At 49.6% G+C, this 16,113-nt stretch overlaps 5 protein-coding genes across 5 annotated transcripts; 2 read left to right on the top strand and 3 right to left on the bottom strand.

Moving 5' to 3' along the window:
- Positions 1-1,195: 1,195 nt before the first annotated feature.
- N7487_006912 (putative metalloproteinase) lies at positions 1,196-1,883 on the bottom strand (the record flags this gene model as incomplete). Its single annotated transcript, XM_056874659.1, has 2 exons — positions 1,196-1,227; positions 1,283-1,883. The coding sequence occupies 2 exons, from the start codon at positions 1,881-1,883 to the stop codon at positions 1,196-1,198; spliced, it is 633 nt and encodes a 210-aa protein (XP_056732379.1).
- A 1,623-nt stretch (positions 1,884-3,506) lies between these two features.
- On the bottom strand, positions 3,507-10,285 carry N7487_006911 (putative SNF2 family helicase; the record flags this gene model as incomplete). Its single annotated transcript, XM_056874658.1, has 5 exons — positions 3,507-3,795; positions 3,883-8,583; positions 8,665-9,420; positions 9,478-9,616; positions 9,976-10,285. 5 exons carry the CDS (start codon positions 10,283-10,285, stop codon positions 3,507-3,509), a joined length of 6,195 nt encoding a protein of 2,064 aa, XP_056732378.1.
- A 1,908-nt stretch (positions 10,286-12,193) lies between these two features.
- N7487_006910 (putative polyadenylation factor subunit CstF64) lies at positions 12,194-13,247 on the bottom strand (the record flags this gene model as incomplete). Its single annotated transcript, XM_056874657.1, has 3 exons — positions 13,074-13,247; positions 12,728-13,021; positions 12,194-12,696 (listed from the first exon to the last, which is right to left on the bottom strand). The coding sequence occupies exons 1-3, from the start codon at positions 13,123-13,125 to the stop codon at positions 12,194-12,196; spliced, it is 849 nt and encodes a 282-aa protein (XP_056732377.1). The 5' UTR covers positions 13,126-13,247.
- A 53-nt stretch (positions 13,248-13,300) lies between these two features.
- Positions 13,301-14,391, top strand: N7487_006909 (prohibitin subunit PHB2; the record flags this gene model as incomplete). Its single annotated transcript, XM_056874656.1, has 4 exons — positions 13,301-13,475; positions 13,526-13,594; positions 13,653-14,008; positions 14,068-14,391. The coding sequence occupies 4 exons, from the start codon at positions 13,301-13,303 to the stop codon at positions 14,389-14,391; spliced, it is 924 nt and encodes a 307-aa protein (XP_056732376.1).
- A 381-nt stretch (positions 14,392-14,772) lies between these two features.
- rmt2 (protein-arginine N5-methyltransferase) lies at positions 14,773-16,044 on the top strand (the record flags this gene model as incomplete). Its single annotated transcript, XM_056874655.1, has 1 exon — positions 14,773-16,044. One exon carries the CDS (start codon positions 14,773-14,775, stop codon positions 16,042-16,044), a length of 1,272 nt encoding a protein of 423 aa, XP_056732375.1.
- Between the last annotated feature and the right edge of the window lie 69 nt (positions 16,045-16,113).

Raw genomic sequence — 16,113 nt, 5'->3', positions numbered from 1 at the left:
TAAAAAGAGCTCTTCATCGCCGTGGGGTCAATTCCGGATTGGGAGGATATTATAATGGTTGTGTTTTTTTTCGAATGGACGAGCAAAAGCCGCCTTGGGGCACTGCGGTCAAGCTGGGAAATGATTAGAGGCCACCGCGCCCTTCGCCCTAAGGCGCCTTGAATGATAACCACTCTTGAGGCGTCCTATGTTTTTTGTCTGTCTACAACATACCATGTACAGTACGTTTGTTCCTAGCTCTTACTTGGTGTGATCGGAGCCCGGATGCAGATCTGGCCCAGTCGCTGTGGGATATCAGCAGGACCAATCGCAGATTTTTTTTTCCATTTCCTCCTTTTCTTATACTAGGTGTTGAGATTTTAGATACATGGGTACACTATGCAGGGTAGTACTCGTTTCTACTGGTTGTAGGGGGGAAACCTATTGCATTCCATGGTATGAAATATCCACTTCGTCATTCTTTACTGACTAGCTGAGTTAGGGCTGTCTGCCTAAGCTCTGCGCTATTCGTGTTTACTTAGCTCCCCAGCTGATTCATGCAAATGCTTCACAGCAAATGCTCCATCCCACGTTAACCCAGGTCGCCATATAGGTAACCCTAATCCTGGGGCCCTGGAGCACCCGGTTGATTACATAAGATATTTAACCGCGCAAAAGACCATAACAATCATTGTCGGTGCAGCGGTATATGTATGTCAGGCCCTAGGATTCTTTAGGGACCACACGGATCTCAACCTTTACCCACTGGGTCGAAACTGGTCCCGGGTTTCAACACGAGTACAAACCAAAGTTCCATTGTTTCTTCTGCATATAAGCGTTGTTTGAAAATGTCCAATAGTGGGTGTAGGTATGTACCAAAATAAACCACTTCGCCCTGCTACTCCACTAGATAAAAGCAAGATCTCCATCCAGTACGAGAAATAGAAAAGCAGCAACAAGAGCCCTTATATACCATGTCGAAAGGCTTCATGTTCAGCTTCTTTCGGCAGTTACGAAAATCCTAGTATAGATGTTACGGTATACAAAGTGTGTCCATAGAGAGATTGAGCTGAAATGTGATCAATAGATCTTGTACGTTGTGACGAAATTAAAGAGAGCTGACCACTAAAGATAACAAAATGCAATCTCGACTCTATTCTTGAGTTCGCCTTAACAAGTGTTCTTTGACACAATTGTTCTCCTCTGAGGAATCCGCTTAGTTGGTGACAGCGCAGTTGAGGAAAGCGGCTTAGCAACAACGTTAGTGATATACCATTTCCGTGTAAACGATGGAGAAACTTACACTTGGAGAAGAAAGCATAGCTCTCAGCATTCTCAAGAGCGGCAGAAGAGGTCAGACCGTGCACTGCCTCGTAGCCATAAGTCTCAGGACCGAAGATACCCTTGGTATGAGCCATCTCGTGCAAGGTAGAGGTAGCCTGGTCCAGAACATCGCAGCCGTCCGACGTGGCAGGGAACTTGGTAAAGTACGCAGGGCAAGTCCGGATTCTTCCGTAAGTTCCATCGGTCTCGCCGTAGGCAGTCATGGTGAAAGAGTGGGTGTCAATGCATTTGATGCCATCCGGGGTGCAGTAGTAGCTCACGACACCCTGATTTCCGTCCGTGGCCTCCGTGGCGATCGTGTCCAAGACACGAGCGACACGGTTGCGAGCCTGGGTATCGCTGGTCTTGAAGAAGCTCTGGAAGAGGTTGTTGGAGTACTCTGACTCGCTGCGGATGAGTTTGGCACCGGCTTGGGCCATCTTTGCGGCGCGGGCGAGTGCGCTGTCAATCATTTGTGCTCTCTCATCAGAGCAGTTTTCAAGGGTAGCGCGTGTCTCAAGAGGGCTGGCGACAGCGCCTGCGATGAGAGGGAGCGCGACAAGGGTTTGGAAGAAACGCATGTTGATGATTAGGATGAAAAGAGATTTGGTAATGGAAACAAAAGTCTGTTTATGGTGAACGATTGACTAAGAAGTGAAGATTGACGGCCACCAGGGCTTGCTTATAACGAGAGTATAGGAGGCAGAAAGAAAGACTTGTGTTTAGGAGAAGACGATCCGCCGACAGGGCGGGCCGTACATCGACCTTTTATACAGTATATCAACTTAAAATGGCCACAGACATAGCTCTAGCCGTTTCATTATGTTTCGTTAATCTTTCTATATATTTTCGCCCCATGTTTCACCGTCGGAGTGCCGATCGTGTCAATAGATATTGTGAGAAGACACATCAATGCTATGATTGAGCCGTGCCTGCTACCAAGCACTTATGCTGTATATAGAACGATTTATGGCAACTTCTAGCACGAACATTGCCGTTCATACACAAAATCAAAGCATCTGAGATGCCTATAGCCTTGTGGTATAGTTTCACTTCTGTATTCTGTAGTCACCCCACATCACCCGTGTTGCATCTTCTCCGTTGCAACCCACAAGATAGCCAAGACTCCCCTGTCTCAAGAGCCTTACCCCACCACACCACCGATCTCACGCCGTGACAGTCAGCCCTAGATTAGAATGAACCCTTCCTAATCTCGTATACTAAAAGGTAACAATATGCATTTACAACCGTGAGACAAGGAACTACATAGTTCATCTGCGCAGGATGTGGAATGTCTGCCAGGATTAGAAAAACATCCAGCATCCGAGCTCTCTTAGGCAAGTGGTTCAAAGGCAGCAGCTTTTTACAATATAGATTGGTACTTCATTTGAACCCTTAATTGACCAAAAGAGGACTAGTTATTGTGTTCTAGTCTGAAACACTTAATTAAAGTTTTAGTGTATTTAGCCCGTTCCTCCCGTCGAGATCAACATCTGAGACCCTTTCTCCATGCTTTCCCGTGGGAAACTCTCGATTAAATGAGCTATCAATCCTCAATATTGCTGCCTGTCTAGGTCCGGGGTCTTATTGACCTATAAACGATTTATCTAAGACAATTCTAGATATTTTAGAAACCCAAAATACATAGGTAGATCTTTCTGGCAACTATACGTATGGAGAATCGTGCTTACGAGACTCAATAAGGTAAATAGTGATATAAGCAGAATACATAGTAATGCTAATGAATGTGGCCATCATAACAGTGGTAAAAAGAAAAACGCGGCTCACAGAGGTCTCAAAGGAAGCATAGAAAACAGGGAAACCAACTCATGTAGCCAATGGGCTGTGTATAGATCGCAGCTTGGACGGGTTGATGAATGGAGGGAAAAACGAGTAAACTATAGACCATCAAAGGTTATTGAGAGGAGAAGTTGTAATTTATCGCATCTACTATATGTTGTGTAATGGACCATTCGGCAGTGAAATACGTTACTCCCTACAAGCACTACGAGATCAGTTGTATCATAGACCATCCTCCCATAGGCAGGACTATGCATTGGTTATAGGTACATGTGTATCACATACAGGAATCCATTCGTGTCCACCCTGTCGACCGGCGAATTTAAATTGAGCGCAAAAAAAAGGGCGACTGTCAGTGGCTGAACTGCACAAATGGCAACTGCAGGCAGCCCTAAGGAGATGGCCTACTCTGGCAACTCCTCCCCTTCATATGCCACATCGTCTGGTGATACTTGTTCTTCTGGAACCAACACTGGGATACCTTGGCGCTCCACAAGTTTGCCTGACTGGGCTTTTTGGAAGATGTTGACTTCGTATGTGTTTTTCACCAGCAAATGATAGGTATGGACTTCACGCATTTGCCCGAATCGGCGAGCACGTCCAATTGCCTGAGTCATGCCCGCATCGTATTCATGGTCAGAGGAGGCGAAAAGGGGCGACAAGAAGATGACGTGATTTGCACACTGGAGGTTCCTGTATCCATATCAGATCAGATTAGTAATGTTTTAAACAAAGGCAACAGAGAGCAGAGAGCAGCAGAGAGTGAGGGGGATAACTTACAGTCCAGCTGCCATGGAGTTTCCGAGATTCAAGATCAAAGCCTTCGGTCTCAAAGGTGATTCGGTCTCACCCTTCTTTGGTTTGGGCGGATCAGTGAACTCGCCGATTCCCTTCAAGTTGGTCGGTGTGACCATGCGGTGTTCGATGTTCGCTTCTTTGAGCGCATTCGATGCAACGGGCAACAGATGGCTAATTTGCACGAAGATGATAACAAGCTCATCCTCTGGGACACGGCGGATGATTTCAACAAGCTTGTTAAGCTTGGTGCTCTGAGTTGCTAGGTCTTCGCTGACGAGGATTTCACCGGGCACGATCTTGGATTGGGAAATGTGAGCGCTGCATCCAAAAATAGGGCAGGGTTTGCGTGGCTGGTTGCTCGCGGTGTGAAGACAACCTTTGCAGAGGGCGTGACCGCAGGTTTTGAGAACGTTGACATATTCTTTTTCTTGCAATTCTCTCTTGCAATTTTGACATGGTGGGATTCCAATGGTTTGGATCCTCACTAGATGTTCGTAGAATCGGTATTCCCGATCAATGTCGAGGAGTTGTTTTAAGAGAGAGGTGGCATCGGCGGACAATGCTTTTTCAACAGCAGTCCAAACCGATCTTCCAGTGGCTGTGCTGCCAGTCTTCGCGTTCTGAATCTTTTGGAATCGCGCCTGGAGCAATTCTTCGATTGGCCTATGTTCATAGACGAGTTTCCACTCGCTGTACGTGTGGATGTTTCCCTTTAAGAGATCGTTGAATTTTTGATTCAGTTCCGGGTCCCCGAAATTAACCTTGGCAACACCATTCAGGGCGTTCTGCCAGTCTTCGGGATGTTTATTGTTCATTTCGCGATACCAAACAGTCGCTGCCTGTCGAGTAATCGAGTCCACTTTAGTCCAGATCTCGACAGATTTCTTTTTGTCGTTCACTGAGCCCTTGCGGCATTTCTCGAGGTTCCATGGAGGCTGTCCGATTTGACTTGTGACACAGGACATGATGAGAGTCTCCTGGGGGAACTGGCTCTTGGATAAAATGGCGTTCAGAGGACCAGGGATTCTTCTCTTGTTTTCTTTGACGGCTCGGAACAACGTATCGTACGCTGCCTTTTCGGCAGGCGACTGTTCGGTGATGACAAGGTGCGGTATCAATGGAATGTGCGTGATGCGTGCAATGTTCTGACGCGCAAATCGGTCCAGGAATCTTTGAGCATGTTCTCGGCGGTTTCGATACCAGGCATTGCTGTGGGGTGCCTGGTAATATTGGAATGCCTCAACTGCTGTGTGGTTCTTCCGGATGTTTCGTAGTCTGAGGTTCTGCGACGGCTTATCGCAATCGCCATCATCATCCACACCAAGATGCAAGCCAAGGTATCGCGCAATACTCTTGATGTCAGCAAATTCATCAAGACCTGGCGTTCCAGAAAGGATCCATTTGGAGCGTGCCTGCAATGAGATCAGGGATGCCTGTCTTTCTTCTCCGGCATATGTGTATTCGTCGATAACCAAACGGTTGAACTTGAAAGCGTGAATGAATACGGCTTTGATGTCGCGCCATTGCTGCTTGGAGTTCTTTTTGATATCAAACTCCTTGCGGTCATCCTTCACGGCTTTTGATTTGGCTTCGCGTTTCTTTTTGTCATTGGTCACTTCTGCCGAGTCTGTCGACTGGCGTTTTTGTCGCTTTCCTTCTGATCCTTCCACTGACTTCCTACTGTGCCTCCGCTTCCGCTGGCCCACGGAACTCGCTGTTCCGGTCGAGTGTCCCACACCAGATGCACCAAATTCATCGAACCCGGGGTCAGCCTCGGTGTCCAAATCCTCTTCTGCTTCTGCTTCTGCATCTGACTCGTCACGACCATTATTAGCATCAGCGAATGCCTGGCCGCGGAGGCGTCGAGAAGGCACGTAGGTGAAGTCGGCCTGTGTCTCTTGAACTCGGCGACGTCTGGCCTCCAGTTTTTGGAGCATCGCCTCAGGCCCTTTTGTCTTCAATATGTCAACGGACTCCCGCAAGGAAGCACGAGCGTCGTGGAACCAGCTATCGAAATTTCGACCTGTTCCTCCGCTCGATTTTGTGGGAGCCCGGGGTGTTCCGGTAAATTGTTGAAGTCGGCTGTAGTATGCATCGTTCGCCAGGGTACCCCATGACAAAATCACGATATCTGCATCTTCGACTTCCCGGATGGTGATCTTGTTGATTGAATTTATCACCAAAACTTTGTATTTTCCTTCAAGGAACTTCTTGGTTTCCGAAACCCACTGCTTGAAAACGTTGCTGGGTACGATGATCAGGGTTGCTTTTGTTGGGATCAACCCGTCGTCCTCCGGGGGTTTGATGTCGCTCTCATACTGCGCGTCGATAAGACCAAGAATGACAGCTGTCTTGCCATATCCAACCTCATCAGCTAGCACGCCACCGCGAACAACTTTTGGCATCGTCGCTTTGACTTCGGCGCGCCAGGGCATCAGGGAGAGGATGGATTCTTCAACCTCCTCTTCCATGAATGGTTCCATGATTTCTGCTTCTTGTGAAATCATCCAGCCCAATGATCGGAGCTGTTCATCACGCAGTCGGAATTTGAAGTTAGGAGGTTGTGGCGAAGGACTGTCGTTGTCGTTGCTCTTCAAAGTAAACCTGTCAGGGGTGGCTTGACTCATACCAGGTGTTTTTTGAACCATGTCGTACGCATGAGGAATAAGTCGCCAGCGAGATGTGACTGTCTCGCGGCTTGCGGTGCCAACCAATTTTCCATCTGCCTGGTGCGTCAGAGCTTGAACATTGAGAGTGAAACGCAATTCGGCGTCTCCATGTTCGTCGATTCGTCTGAAGACCAAAAAAGGCGAGGGTCGATTTTTGATGGCACGTTCGTAGACGGCTGCGTCCTGGGGATTCTCGTATGGGATGATTCGGTCTTTGTTGTCGCGTCCCCAAAGGATACTTGGGGTGGGTGGGTTGCAGGTGTTACAATTGCCATTTGAATGATTGTTGAGGTCTGAACAGTCTGGACGGATGATTTCGCTCCAGTCTTCAAAGTCAGACCACGCGGCAATCTTTGGGAACAACCAGGCGAGACCTTTCAATTCTCTCATAGAGACATCGGGATTCCAATCTTGCCAATCGGAATTTGCGTCGGGTAGGTCGAGAATTCCTGCTGCTGCTGACAGCGAGGTGAGGGTAATACAAGCATTATGACAGTGCTGGTTTTCAATCGAGACTTGGATTCCTTGTTGCAATGTGCGCAGGGTGATCTGCTCGGCAGGACAATGGTTCAACTGCGCTTCGGGGGCCTCGGCCCATCGACGACAGAACGCTGTGATATCTTTCGAATCCGGGGTGACATCCAGTGATCTCCAAGCTGGTGATAACTCGGCGATCGTCATTCTCACTTCATATCCAGGAAGGCGGCTGTGGTCAAGAGCGAACACACAGGCATCTTCATCAGGGGGTCCAGTCTTCATTGGGTCAAGGAATAAGAACATTGGAGGCGCATGAGTGGTGGCTTCTTTTCTGTACAATGCACCAAGCGCTGTTCCACAGTCAGGAAGGAATTGGTAGGTTCCTCGGACGTCGTGATCAAGAACTGCGACATCTTGACTTGATCCTTCAACGAGAATACTGTCCCAAACTTTTGCATCAACAAATTGGGCGGCTTTAAGACCGCACTCCGATTGGAATGATCGGACTTGGCTTCCTCGGCCAGAAATTGGAAGTGAGAATGGGGTGCTAACGGGTGAACAAACTTTCCATTTACCCACGACAAACGACCCAGAGGTGGGACTCATTCTGGCTATTGGCTTGGCTAGCACTTCTCGGATGATGCTTCTCGTGCTCGCGGACTTGGGGGGCTTTGCGTACAAAAGCCATTGGATGGAGTCCGGACCGATATCAAGGAACAAGCTGGAGTGCGCGCCATCATAAACGACTCGCCATTTTCTTCCACGCTTGATTTCGTAAAACCGGAAGACGTCGTGCGTAGCTGCCTTCACGCGAAGAATAAAGTCGGGCCAAAACTGGGGGAGGTTGTCGGTAGGGTAAAGGGTTCTGAACGTCTCGAAGTCCAACGCGGACAAACCAGACAGCATAAGCTTCAGGGGAACAAGTCCCTTCAAATTCGCTATAAACTCAGACGGCTTTTGTCGAGAAAGTGGGGAAACATGTAGATACGAATGCGTGGGATTTCCACGGCAGGATTTGCAAGCGGTATGTCCGCACAGTGTGCAACTGTAGATTGAATCTTGAACCCCAGTCTGTCTTTCGCAGGAACAACACAGAACGCTGCTCGCTGCCTTGTCTTTGAGAACAGAATGGTCGACGAGGGGGGCTTCGGCGATTTGGAGGTTGCTTCTCACGAGGCTGTGGACCTCGCTGGGAACGAGAAGGGACTTGGCCTCCGCGTCACCGGGGTTGGTTGAACCTTCCTCATCATCATCAAGAACCTCATGCACGGCTATCAGACCAGCAAGCATGATTGCACACACGACTGTACTCGTCATTGCATTTCCTGCCATATCCATCAAATCGGCTTGGGTTTCTCTCGTGAGTAGCATTCGATCGAGAGGCAGACCTTGCAACGAAAGGGCTTCCGTGCCAGATACGGGCCCCCCGCGGGTGGTCACAAATGGGATGCCCTTTGGCGTTAGGCACCCCGCGATCCCGGACCCGGCAAGACTGTCATTCCCTCGATCGACTCCCTGAGACAAGTCGATCCAACGCCTGTGAAGTGAAGCTGTTAGTAAAATATTCCTCAAATGAAAGCAAAGCAAAGTGAAAGTGAGAGAAGATTGAAAAACTTACTCCTTGAAGTTCATGTCATAATCTTGCAGCATCTTCTTCAAGAAATTCATATCCACGGTCTCCCACACTCTCTCCGGCTGTGTCTTCCAGAAACGATGCCAATAGAAGTCCGGTGCCTTCAGGTCATTGATTCCGGGTAGGGATCGAGTGATTGGCCTCTCGATGCCTAGTTCCAGTTCGCCACGGTGCCGCTCGTGGCGAATCTGGTACTGGTCCCAGCTCGTTTCGCTTCTGGACTCAAGGCGGGCTCTCATCTCGATAAGCTCGAGTCGGCGGTCGTCGTCACTCAGCAAGAACAACCCCACCGGCGCACTCGCTGGCCGTTTGAATTGACCAGCGAGCTCACGAACGCGTTGAGTGACACTGTCAATGCCACTCTGGTCCATGGGGCCTCCAAGCAGGCCCGCTGCTTCCAAGCGGCGCTTGTCAATGACCACCATGTACCCGCGCTCGCGTGTCTGTGGGATGTAGTAATGCTTTGTGTCGACATTGACACAAACCGACATGTATCCGAGCTCCTCCCATTTCCCCTTCATCTGATCCCAGGGAGCATTCCGGACATTCTCCTGGACGACCATGCGGGGTCGATATCTCTCCGCGTACCGCAAGAGACCGTCGAATGTCGCTCCTGACTCGCCGCCTTGCTGGAGCGTCTTCTTGCGGTTGTTCAACGGGGAGAAATCGACACAGGCAGTTCCAGCAACTAAGATGTCGAGATCACCGGGAATCACTTCCGATGACCCGTAGGCGGTCCGCCTGCAAAATCAAAGTCAGTATGAAAGTCAAGTCAAAAGAAGATGAATGAGTACTTACGCCACGTCCCCTCCGAGTTCGGTGATGTCCCGAAAGAGGATGGGTGGGCGGAAGTTCCGTTCAATGTATGATTGCTTGAACGGAACAATCTCGCAGCTGAAAGCGTGCGAGATCCGTAGTTGCTGGGCCTCTGCCAAACCTGTTGAAGTTTGAAGTAATATTAGCAATTGCTCCATGATCATATTCCAGAATGAACCAAGCAAAAAAATGCGAGGTATCAGACAGAAAGGTGAGAGTGAGATGAATAAAAAACAAGTGATATATCAATGCCAGACTGAAGCCATCATGACATGGAAGTCAAGGCAAAGTAAAGGTATACAAATTAGGGCAAGGAAGGAGACATGTGACTTGGGCGCGCGATGAAGTGAGGAACCTCAACCATGGAACCACCCAAGCAACATAAACCTTAACACAAATCTCAACATGAACATCGAATGAAGCAAACAAGCAACTGGAGAAAAGAAGAAGAAAAAAGACAAGACACTGCACTGCACTTACCCGTCTGGATCAATTCCAGGGCGAGAAGTGGGGCTTCCGTTCCTGAGCACATTGTCGCCACCCGAAGTGGGCGACTGCCGAGCCGACTGAGGACATGCTCGAATCCCATTTTCAGGGCGTTTGATGCCATGTCAGCGAAAATTTCTGTCAGCGTATGCAGAGGCGGGAGGTCACTGGCTAGATACCGACCCCGAGGGATCGTGCATCCCCGCCGCAGCTCAGGAATCTCCTCGGCCCGGGCCCTAGGCTCCTGATCATCCGTTGCCAAACCCACCGCTGACTGCTGCTGAGGATCCCCCTTTGACGCCATGGCCTGCGTTGGTGGAGGGGGCGAGAAGTTGAGGTAGTCGGAATTTAGATGATACTGGCAAGCCAGTCAAGAAGAAGAAACACGCTGAAAAACCTCGGAAACCGAGGTAGAAACAATGTGATGACCTTTATCACCGGCTCAGAGCACGAAGCAAAGCGGCAAACATGCAAGTCAATGATGGAGCGGTGATTGTTTGGAAAGGTGGGAAAGGAAGAAGAAGAAGGGGAGGGAACCAGGACGAGACACTCATATATGCGTGATGCCCAGGCAACGATCTTGTTCTCGTCAGAACAAGTAGGCACTCGATGCGACAGTTACCTATTCGCACACGCAAAACCCGGGTGGCTCTCGCCCGATTCGGCGCGACAGCATGTGACGACGATGACCTGCGCTGAGACGTACACCTGCGCTGACATATACTGCTGCGTGGCGACAACCAAGGTTGGATACTCCGCCATGCTCAATTACCCATGTACGGGTGATATGTCTGTGGTGATAGACCGCCCACGCCGATGACTACACCCATTCCAGGGCTCCGATATCAATACTTGCGTGATCTCCTTGTAATGGACCCCAAGCCCCAATCAAACACCAGAGCCAAAGTAGTGGAATATGCCATCCGACAACATCATGCTTCTCGTGACAATACCACCGGAACGGGAGTAGATAAACTATGAACGGACATTCTGGGTTCTTTTAAGAAGATCCCATTATATCTTTCAGTGACATGCCGGCGGTTGGCCTTGAGGCACAAATCCTCCTTTTTCGGCATTGTTAATACTCATAGAGCATGTATAAAATAGAGAAATTCTGCATTCATTGAATAGATTAGGTGCTGAAAATATGTTTTCTGTGTAGATCCTTTCGATCAGCCACAGTAGAGCTCAGCATTAGATAGTCCTAAACCGGAACGTTGGAAGGTTGTACAGCCTGTATTTTTTGTTTGTACTTCATCATGTCTGTATCTTGAATGGTGCTCTTTTGTGGTGCTGTTCTTTGTTTTTGATGCGAAGACCCCTGTGTTCGTATAACACACTACCAAAGCTGTATGTAATATGATTGACTTACTAGGGTGAGCAGAGCTTCTAGGACTGGTATGTTCCACCATCAGTTGAGGCAGCAACGAAATGACGTCTGTATATATGCGTTCCGGGGACGAGATATGCTAGTTTTGCATTGCTTGTCTATTTTTGGTTTATCTTGAGTGGTACAGGATGTTCCCATGGTATAAACTATAGGTAATGGAGCTATTATGGGAAATTATATAGGAATCAATGTTAATGGGCTTACGCGCCGATATCATACTCATATACTGATGTCGGTTTCTTCTCTTCAGGCTTATAAATTGCAATTAAGACTACGAATTACACCAATCTTGAACATGATTGGTGCCAGTTAATTAATGGGTTGGCAGTTATTCACCAAACATTGAAGATCATATGTAAGATTTACCGAAATCCATTATAAAGGTCTGCAAGCCATAGCAAGAGAATTCCTAGAGTGCCAATTCTAGACCTTGTCAATGTAGCTTTGTTAAGCTTACGAAGTGAAACAACCCTAGGAAGTTTATCCGGCACTGACAAACGCGCCTAGGACGTCCACGGGATGAAGCATGTTGCCTTTGAAAGTCTCAGGAGGGGTGGGGGTGGCAAGTAGATATTGATTAAAGAAATAGAAGGACAGGGAGAATCAAGATATCATTCTGTGGCTATTCTGAAGGTAGAGCTTGAAATTGACCCGGTATGCAAATCAATGGGAAAAAATGAGAACCCCTTTGCGCCACCCATTCGCCTAGTACAGTGGCATAAGAAAAGGAGAAAAATAAAATATTGGCCATGCCAGGCTTGCTCTTCACGAGCAAAGCTACAAAATATCCGAATCCATATGCAGTATCAAGAGGAAGATACCCTACCGCATGCCGCTCTGCATCAATTGCTGGCGTAGCAGCATGATCTGGCTTCTTTCCATAGGAGGCAAAGCATCAATAGTAGCCTGGGGCATGCTGAGGACTTGCTGAAGGAGCTCCTCCTGGCCGTGCATCGGGGCGGCAGGTTGAACCGGGGGAGGGGCGAAAGGAGTTCCGGTGACAGGCGGTGTAGAGATCTGACCAGGAACACCGTATTGTTGGAATTGTTGGGGAGTTGGCTGTTGCGGAACTTGGGGAGGCTGGGCAGCCTGTTCAACGATGGAACCAAGCAGCTGGTATTCGACCAGATTCATGAGGAGTAGCGCCTGGAAGACGGCATAGGCGAGCTGAGGCGCTTGGCGCAGCAATTCAGTGGCGCGCGCCGGGTCAGCAACCGCCAGAGATTTCATTTGTGTCAGAACATCGAGCAGTTGGTTTGGTGGGAGGGATGCGAGAGTGTGGGAGATGGCGTTGGGGCAGTCGATTTGAGGCGGGAGTTCCACGCCTGGGGGGAGAGGGAGGCAGCGGCGCAGAACCTTGAATCGGTTGCTGCTGTGTGGGATCTTGGTTCATCATCGGTTGCGACTGCTGCGAGTAATCTGGAGGTACAGAATCCTTCTCGTTGTTGTGAGGCCAATCAACACGAATCTTGCGGCCCATGACTTCGTGATCGTTAAGGTTGCGCACCGCCGAGGCAGCGGCATCGGCATCCGCAAAGTCTGCGAATCCATAACCCTTGGGCTTGCCAGTCTCGGGGTTCATCATCAATCGGAACTTGGTAACGGTACCGGCCGTGCTGAGGATATCTTTGACTTGTTCCTCGGTGAGGTCTAGAGGAAGATTAGAATCGCATATGTTAGACAGAGAGCTGCATCAACATACTGTAGGGGATGTTCCCCAGGAATACACTCTTCCCAGTCCGATCGGGCGCCATGATTGCAGTGGGAATGAAATGCGAGTAAGAGAGAGGCAAGAAGTCGAGGCAAGCAAAGAGCCGCTGATTCTGCCCGACTTTCCCTTACCGCCCGCGACCTCACCTCATCCGCTCGAGCATCATACCAAGTTAGTCTCTATCCATCTCCAATACTAACCGCGTACTTCCACACATCATGTCTCAAAATCAACGGGAGGCTTGGGAGCGCCTGCAAGTTATGCTGTCGAAGCGCAAGGCTGGCTTCGGTGGCGGATTCCCATCCGGTGGTGGCCGAGGAGGCATGGGACTTGTCGGAACTCTTGTTCTAGCCGGTATTGGCACTTACGTCGCATCTAATGCTCTGTTTAACGGTACGTTACACTCATATACTCAAGGAATCAAGCTTCTAACAAGTTTTTAGTGGATGGTGGTCACCGTGCCATCAAATACTCGCGACTGGGTGGTGTCCAGAAGGAGATCTACAACGAAGGTATTAAAAAGTCACTAGCGGAAGGAAAGAGCTCTATCTGACATTTGAACGACTTTAGGAACTCACTTCCAAATCCCTTGGTTCGAAACCCCCATCATCTACGATGTCCGCGCAAAGCCTCGCAGCATCCCTTCTCTTACCGGCACCAAGGACTTGCAAATGGTGAACATTACCTGCCGTGTCCTATCCAGACCCCGTGTGGAGGCTCTCCCCCAGATCTACCGAACCCTTGGCCAAGACTTCGATGAGCGTGTTCTGCCTTCCATCGTCAACGAAGTGCTGAAGAGCGTTGTTGCTCAGTTCAACGCCAGCCAGTTGATCACACAGCGTGAGAACGTTGCCCGTCTAGTGCGGGACAACCTGGCTCGCCGGGCTGCCCGTTTCAACATTGCTCTGGACGATGTTTCCTTGACAGTACGTACCCTCCTCCCCGGTCTAGCCCAGATAGCTTCTAACACGGTATCTCCGCGCAGCACTTGACCTTCTCCCCCGAGTTCACAGCCGCAGTTGAAGCCAAGCAGGTTGCACAGCAAGATGCTCAGCGTGCTGCATTCATGGTCGACAAGGCCCGCCAAGAGAAGCAGGCCTTCATTGTCCGCGCACAAGGTGAGGCCCGCTCCGCTGAGCTCATTGGTGATGCCATCAAGAAGAGCAAGAGTTACATCGAGCTCCGTAAGATCGAAAATGCCCGTCACATTGCTCAAATCCTGCACGAAAGTGGTGGCAAGAACAAGCTCTACTTGGACAGCCAAGGATTGGGCCTGAACCTCAACGCCCACAACGAAGAGGGCAAATAAATTCATTCCGCTTGATACTTAATGGCGCTGCTGGAGGGATGTGAATTATTGTACAAATAGCTGGATTACCAAGCATCTGAATGTGGTCTCTTCTCTATTATTTTCCAATGTTTCTTCAACATAGTAAATTTTTGTATGTTGTAAGTGGTAGCTGTAGATCTCCGATATATATTTTTCTCCATGCGGGGACGAAGGCGGCGAGACGATTTTTCTGATTCGGAGGGGCACCACTTTCGGTCTGATAACAATTCAACACACTTGACTAGCTTTGACTAGCAAGTATCACATTTAATTCGTGAGTATTAGTTGAAAATTCTAGCTGACTACTTTTTTTTTTTTTGGAAATAAATATTTGCGAACCCCACTAACAGCACCTAGATCATGCCCGAAGTCATCGACGATACCGCAGTGCACCTCACTGAGGTCGACATCGACCTTGATGTGCAAGAGATCCTCCTCGCTGCATCGCAGCATGACCAGTCCAAGCTGCGCCAGCTCCTCCGCGCCCAATCCATGTTGCCAGATGCCGCAAACGTGAAAGACACCGAGACCGGCTTCTCACCTCTGCACGCCGCAATCGCCGCCTGCGAGCCCGACACAGAGACCGTCGGCTCCAATGGTGCAACCACCTCAGACTCGAAACCCAGTCTGGACGCCGAGACCGTGAAATCCGCAGTGGAGACAGTCAAGTTCCTCCTACAGGAAGGCGCGATCTGGAACGATCTTGACGCAAACAACGAGACACCCGGCTGTATCGCCCGTCGCATTGGCGCTCTCGAGCTATACGAGTTAATCGTCGACGCAGGTGTCCGCGCAGAGTTGCTGCTGAACCGCCTTGACGCATATGAAGAGTTATCCGATGGCGACGACGAAGAGGTGGAAGCCGAAGCTGAGGCTGAGGCCGAGACAGCACCTGAACTCGTCGATGCCTCCGCCGAGCCCGCGACAGAAACCACAACCACAACCACAACCACAGCCACCCCTGCCAACCCTGAAGTGTCTAACTCGCAGTATCTGGAGTCGCGTCTGAACATCTCCAACGACCGGATCCTGGACGCAGACCAGAACGGCGTGATGATGGCCTGGGAAAGCGATATCATGCGCAAGTCCGCGGCAGCACTGCTCCCGACACCCGGACTAAAAGTTCTGAACATCGGTCACGGAATGGGAATTGTGGATGGATTCTTCCAGGAACAGAGACCGGCTGTGCACCATATTGTCGAAGCGCACGAGGAGGTTGTTGCGGAGATGAAGCGACGTGGGTGGGATACTAAGCCTGGTGTTGTTATCCACCAGGGTCGTTGGCAGGATATTCTTCCTGATCTTGTTGCGTCTGGGGAGATGTTCGATGCTATCTACTACGATACGTTTGCAGAGTCATATGGTGATTTCCGGGACTTCTTCTCTGAGCAAGTCATTGGATTGTTGGAGCAGGAGGGCCGGTGGGGATTCTTTAATGGTATGGGTGCTGATCGTCAGATCTCATATGATGTCTACCAGAAGGTTGCGGAGATGGATCTCTTCGAGGCTGGGTTTGATGTTCAGTGGGAGGAGATTGCCGTGCCCAAGTTGGATGGTGAATGGGAGGGTGTGCGTCGGGCTTACTGGGTTGTTGATGATTACAGATTGCCCCTGTGCAAGTTTATGGATTAAAGGACATATTGGATGATTTCATGGAAATGGGATGTTAAGAAAAAAGGACATTGGATGTCTATGACTGAA

The sequence above is a fragment of the Penicillium crustosum genome (assembly GCF_028827405.1).
Source record: "Penicillium crustosum strain IBT 35664 chromosome Unknown utg000002l_segment0_segment0, whole genome shotgun sequence".
Lineage (NCBI taxonomy): Eukaryota > Fungi > Ascomycota > Eurotiomycetes > Eurotiales > Aspergillaceae > Penicillium > Penicillium crustosum.
The sequence above is the reverse complement of the archived record's forward strand: the minus strand, read 5'-3'. Positions and strand labels throughout refer to the sequence as shown.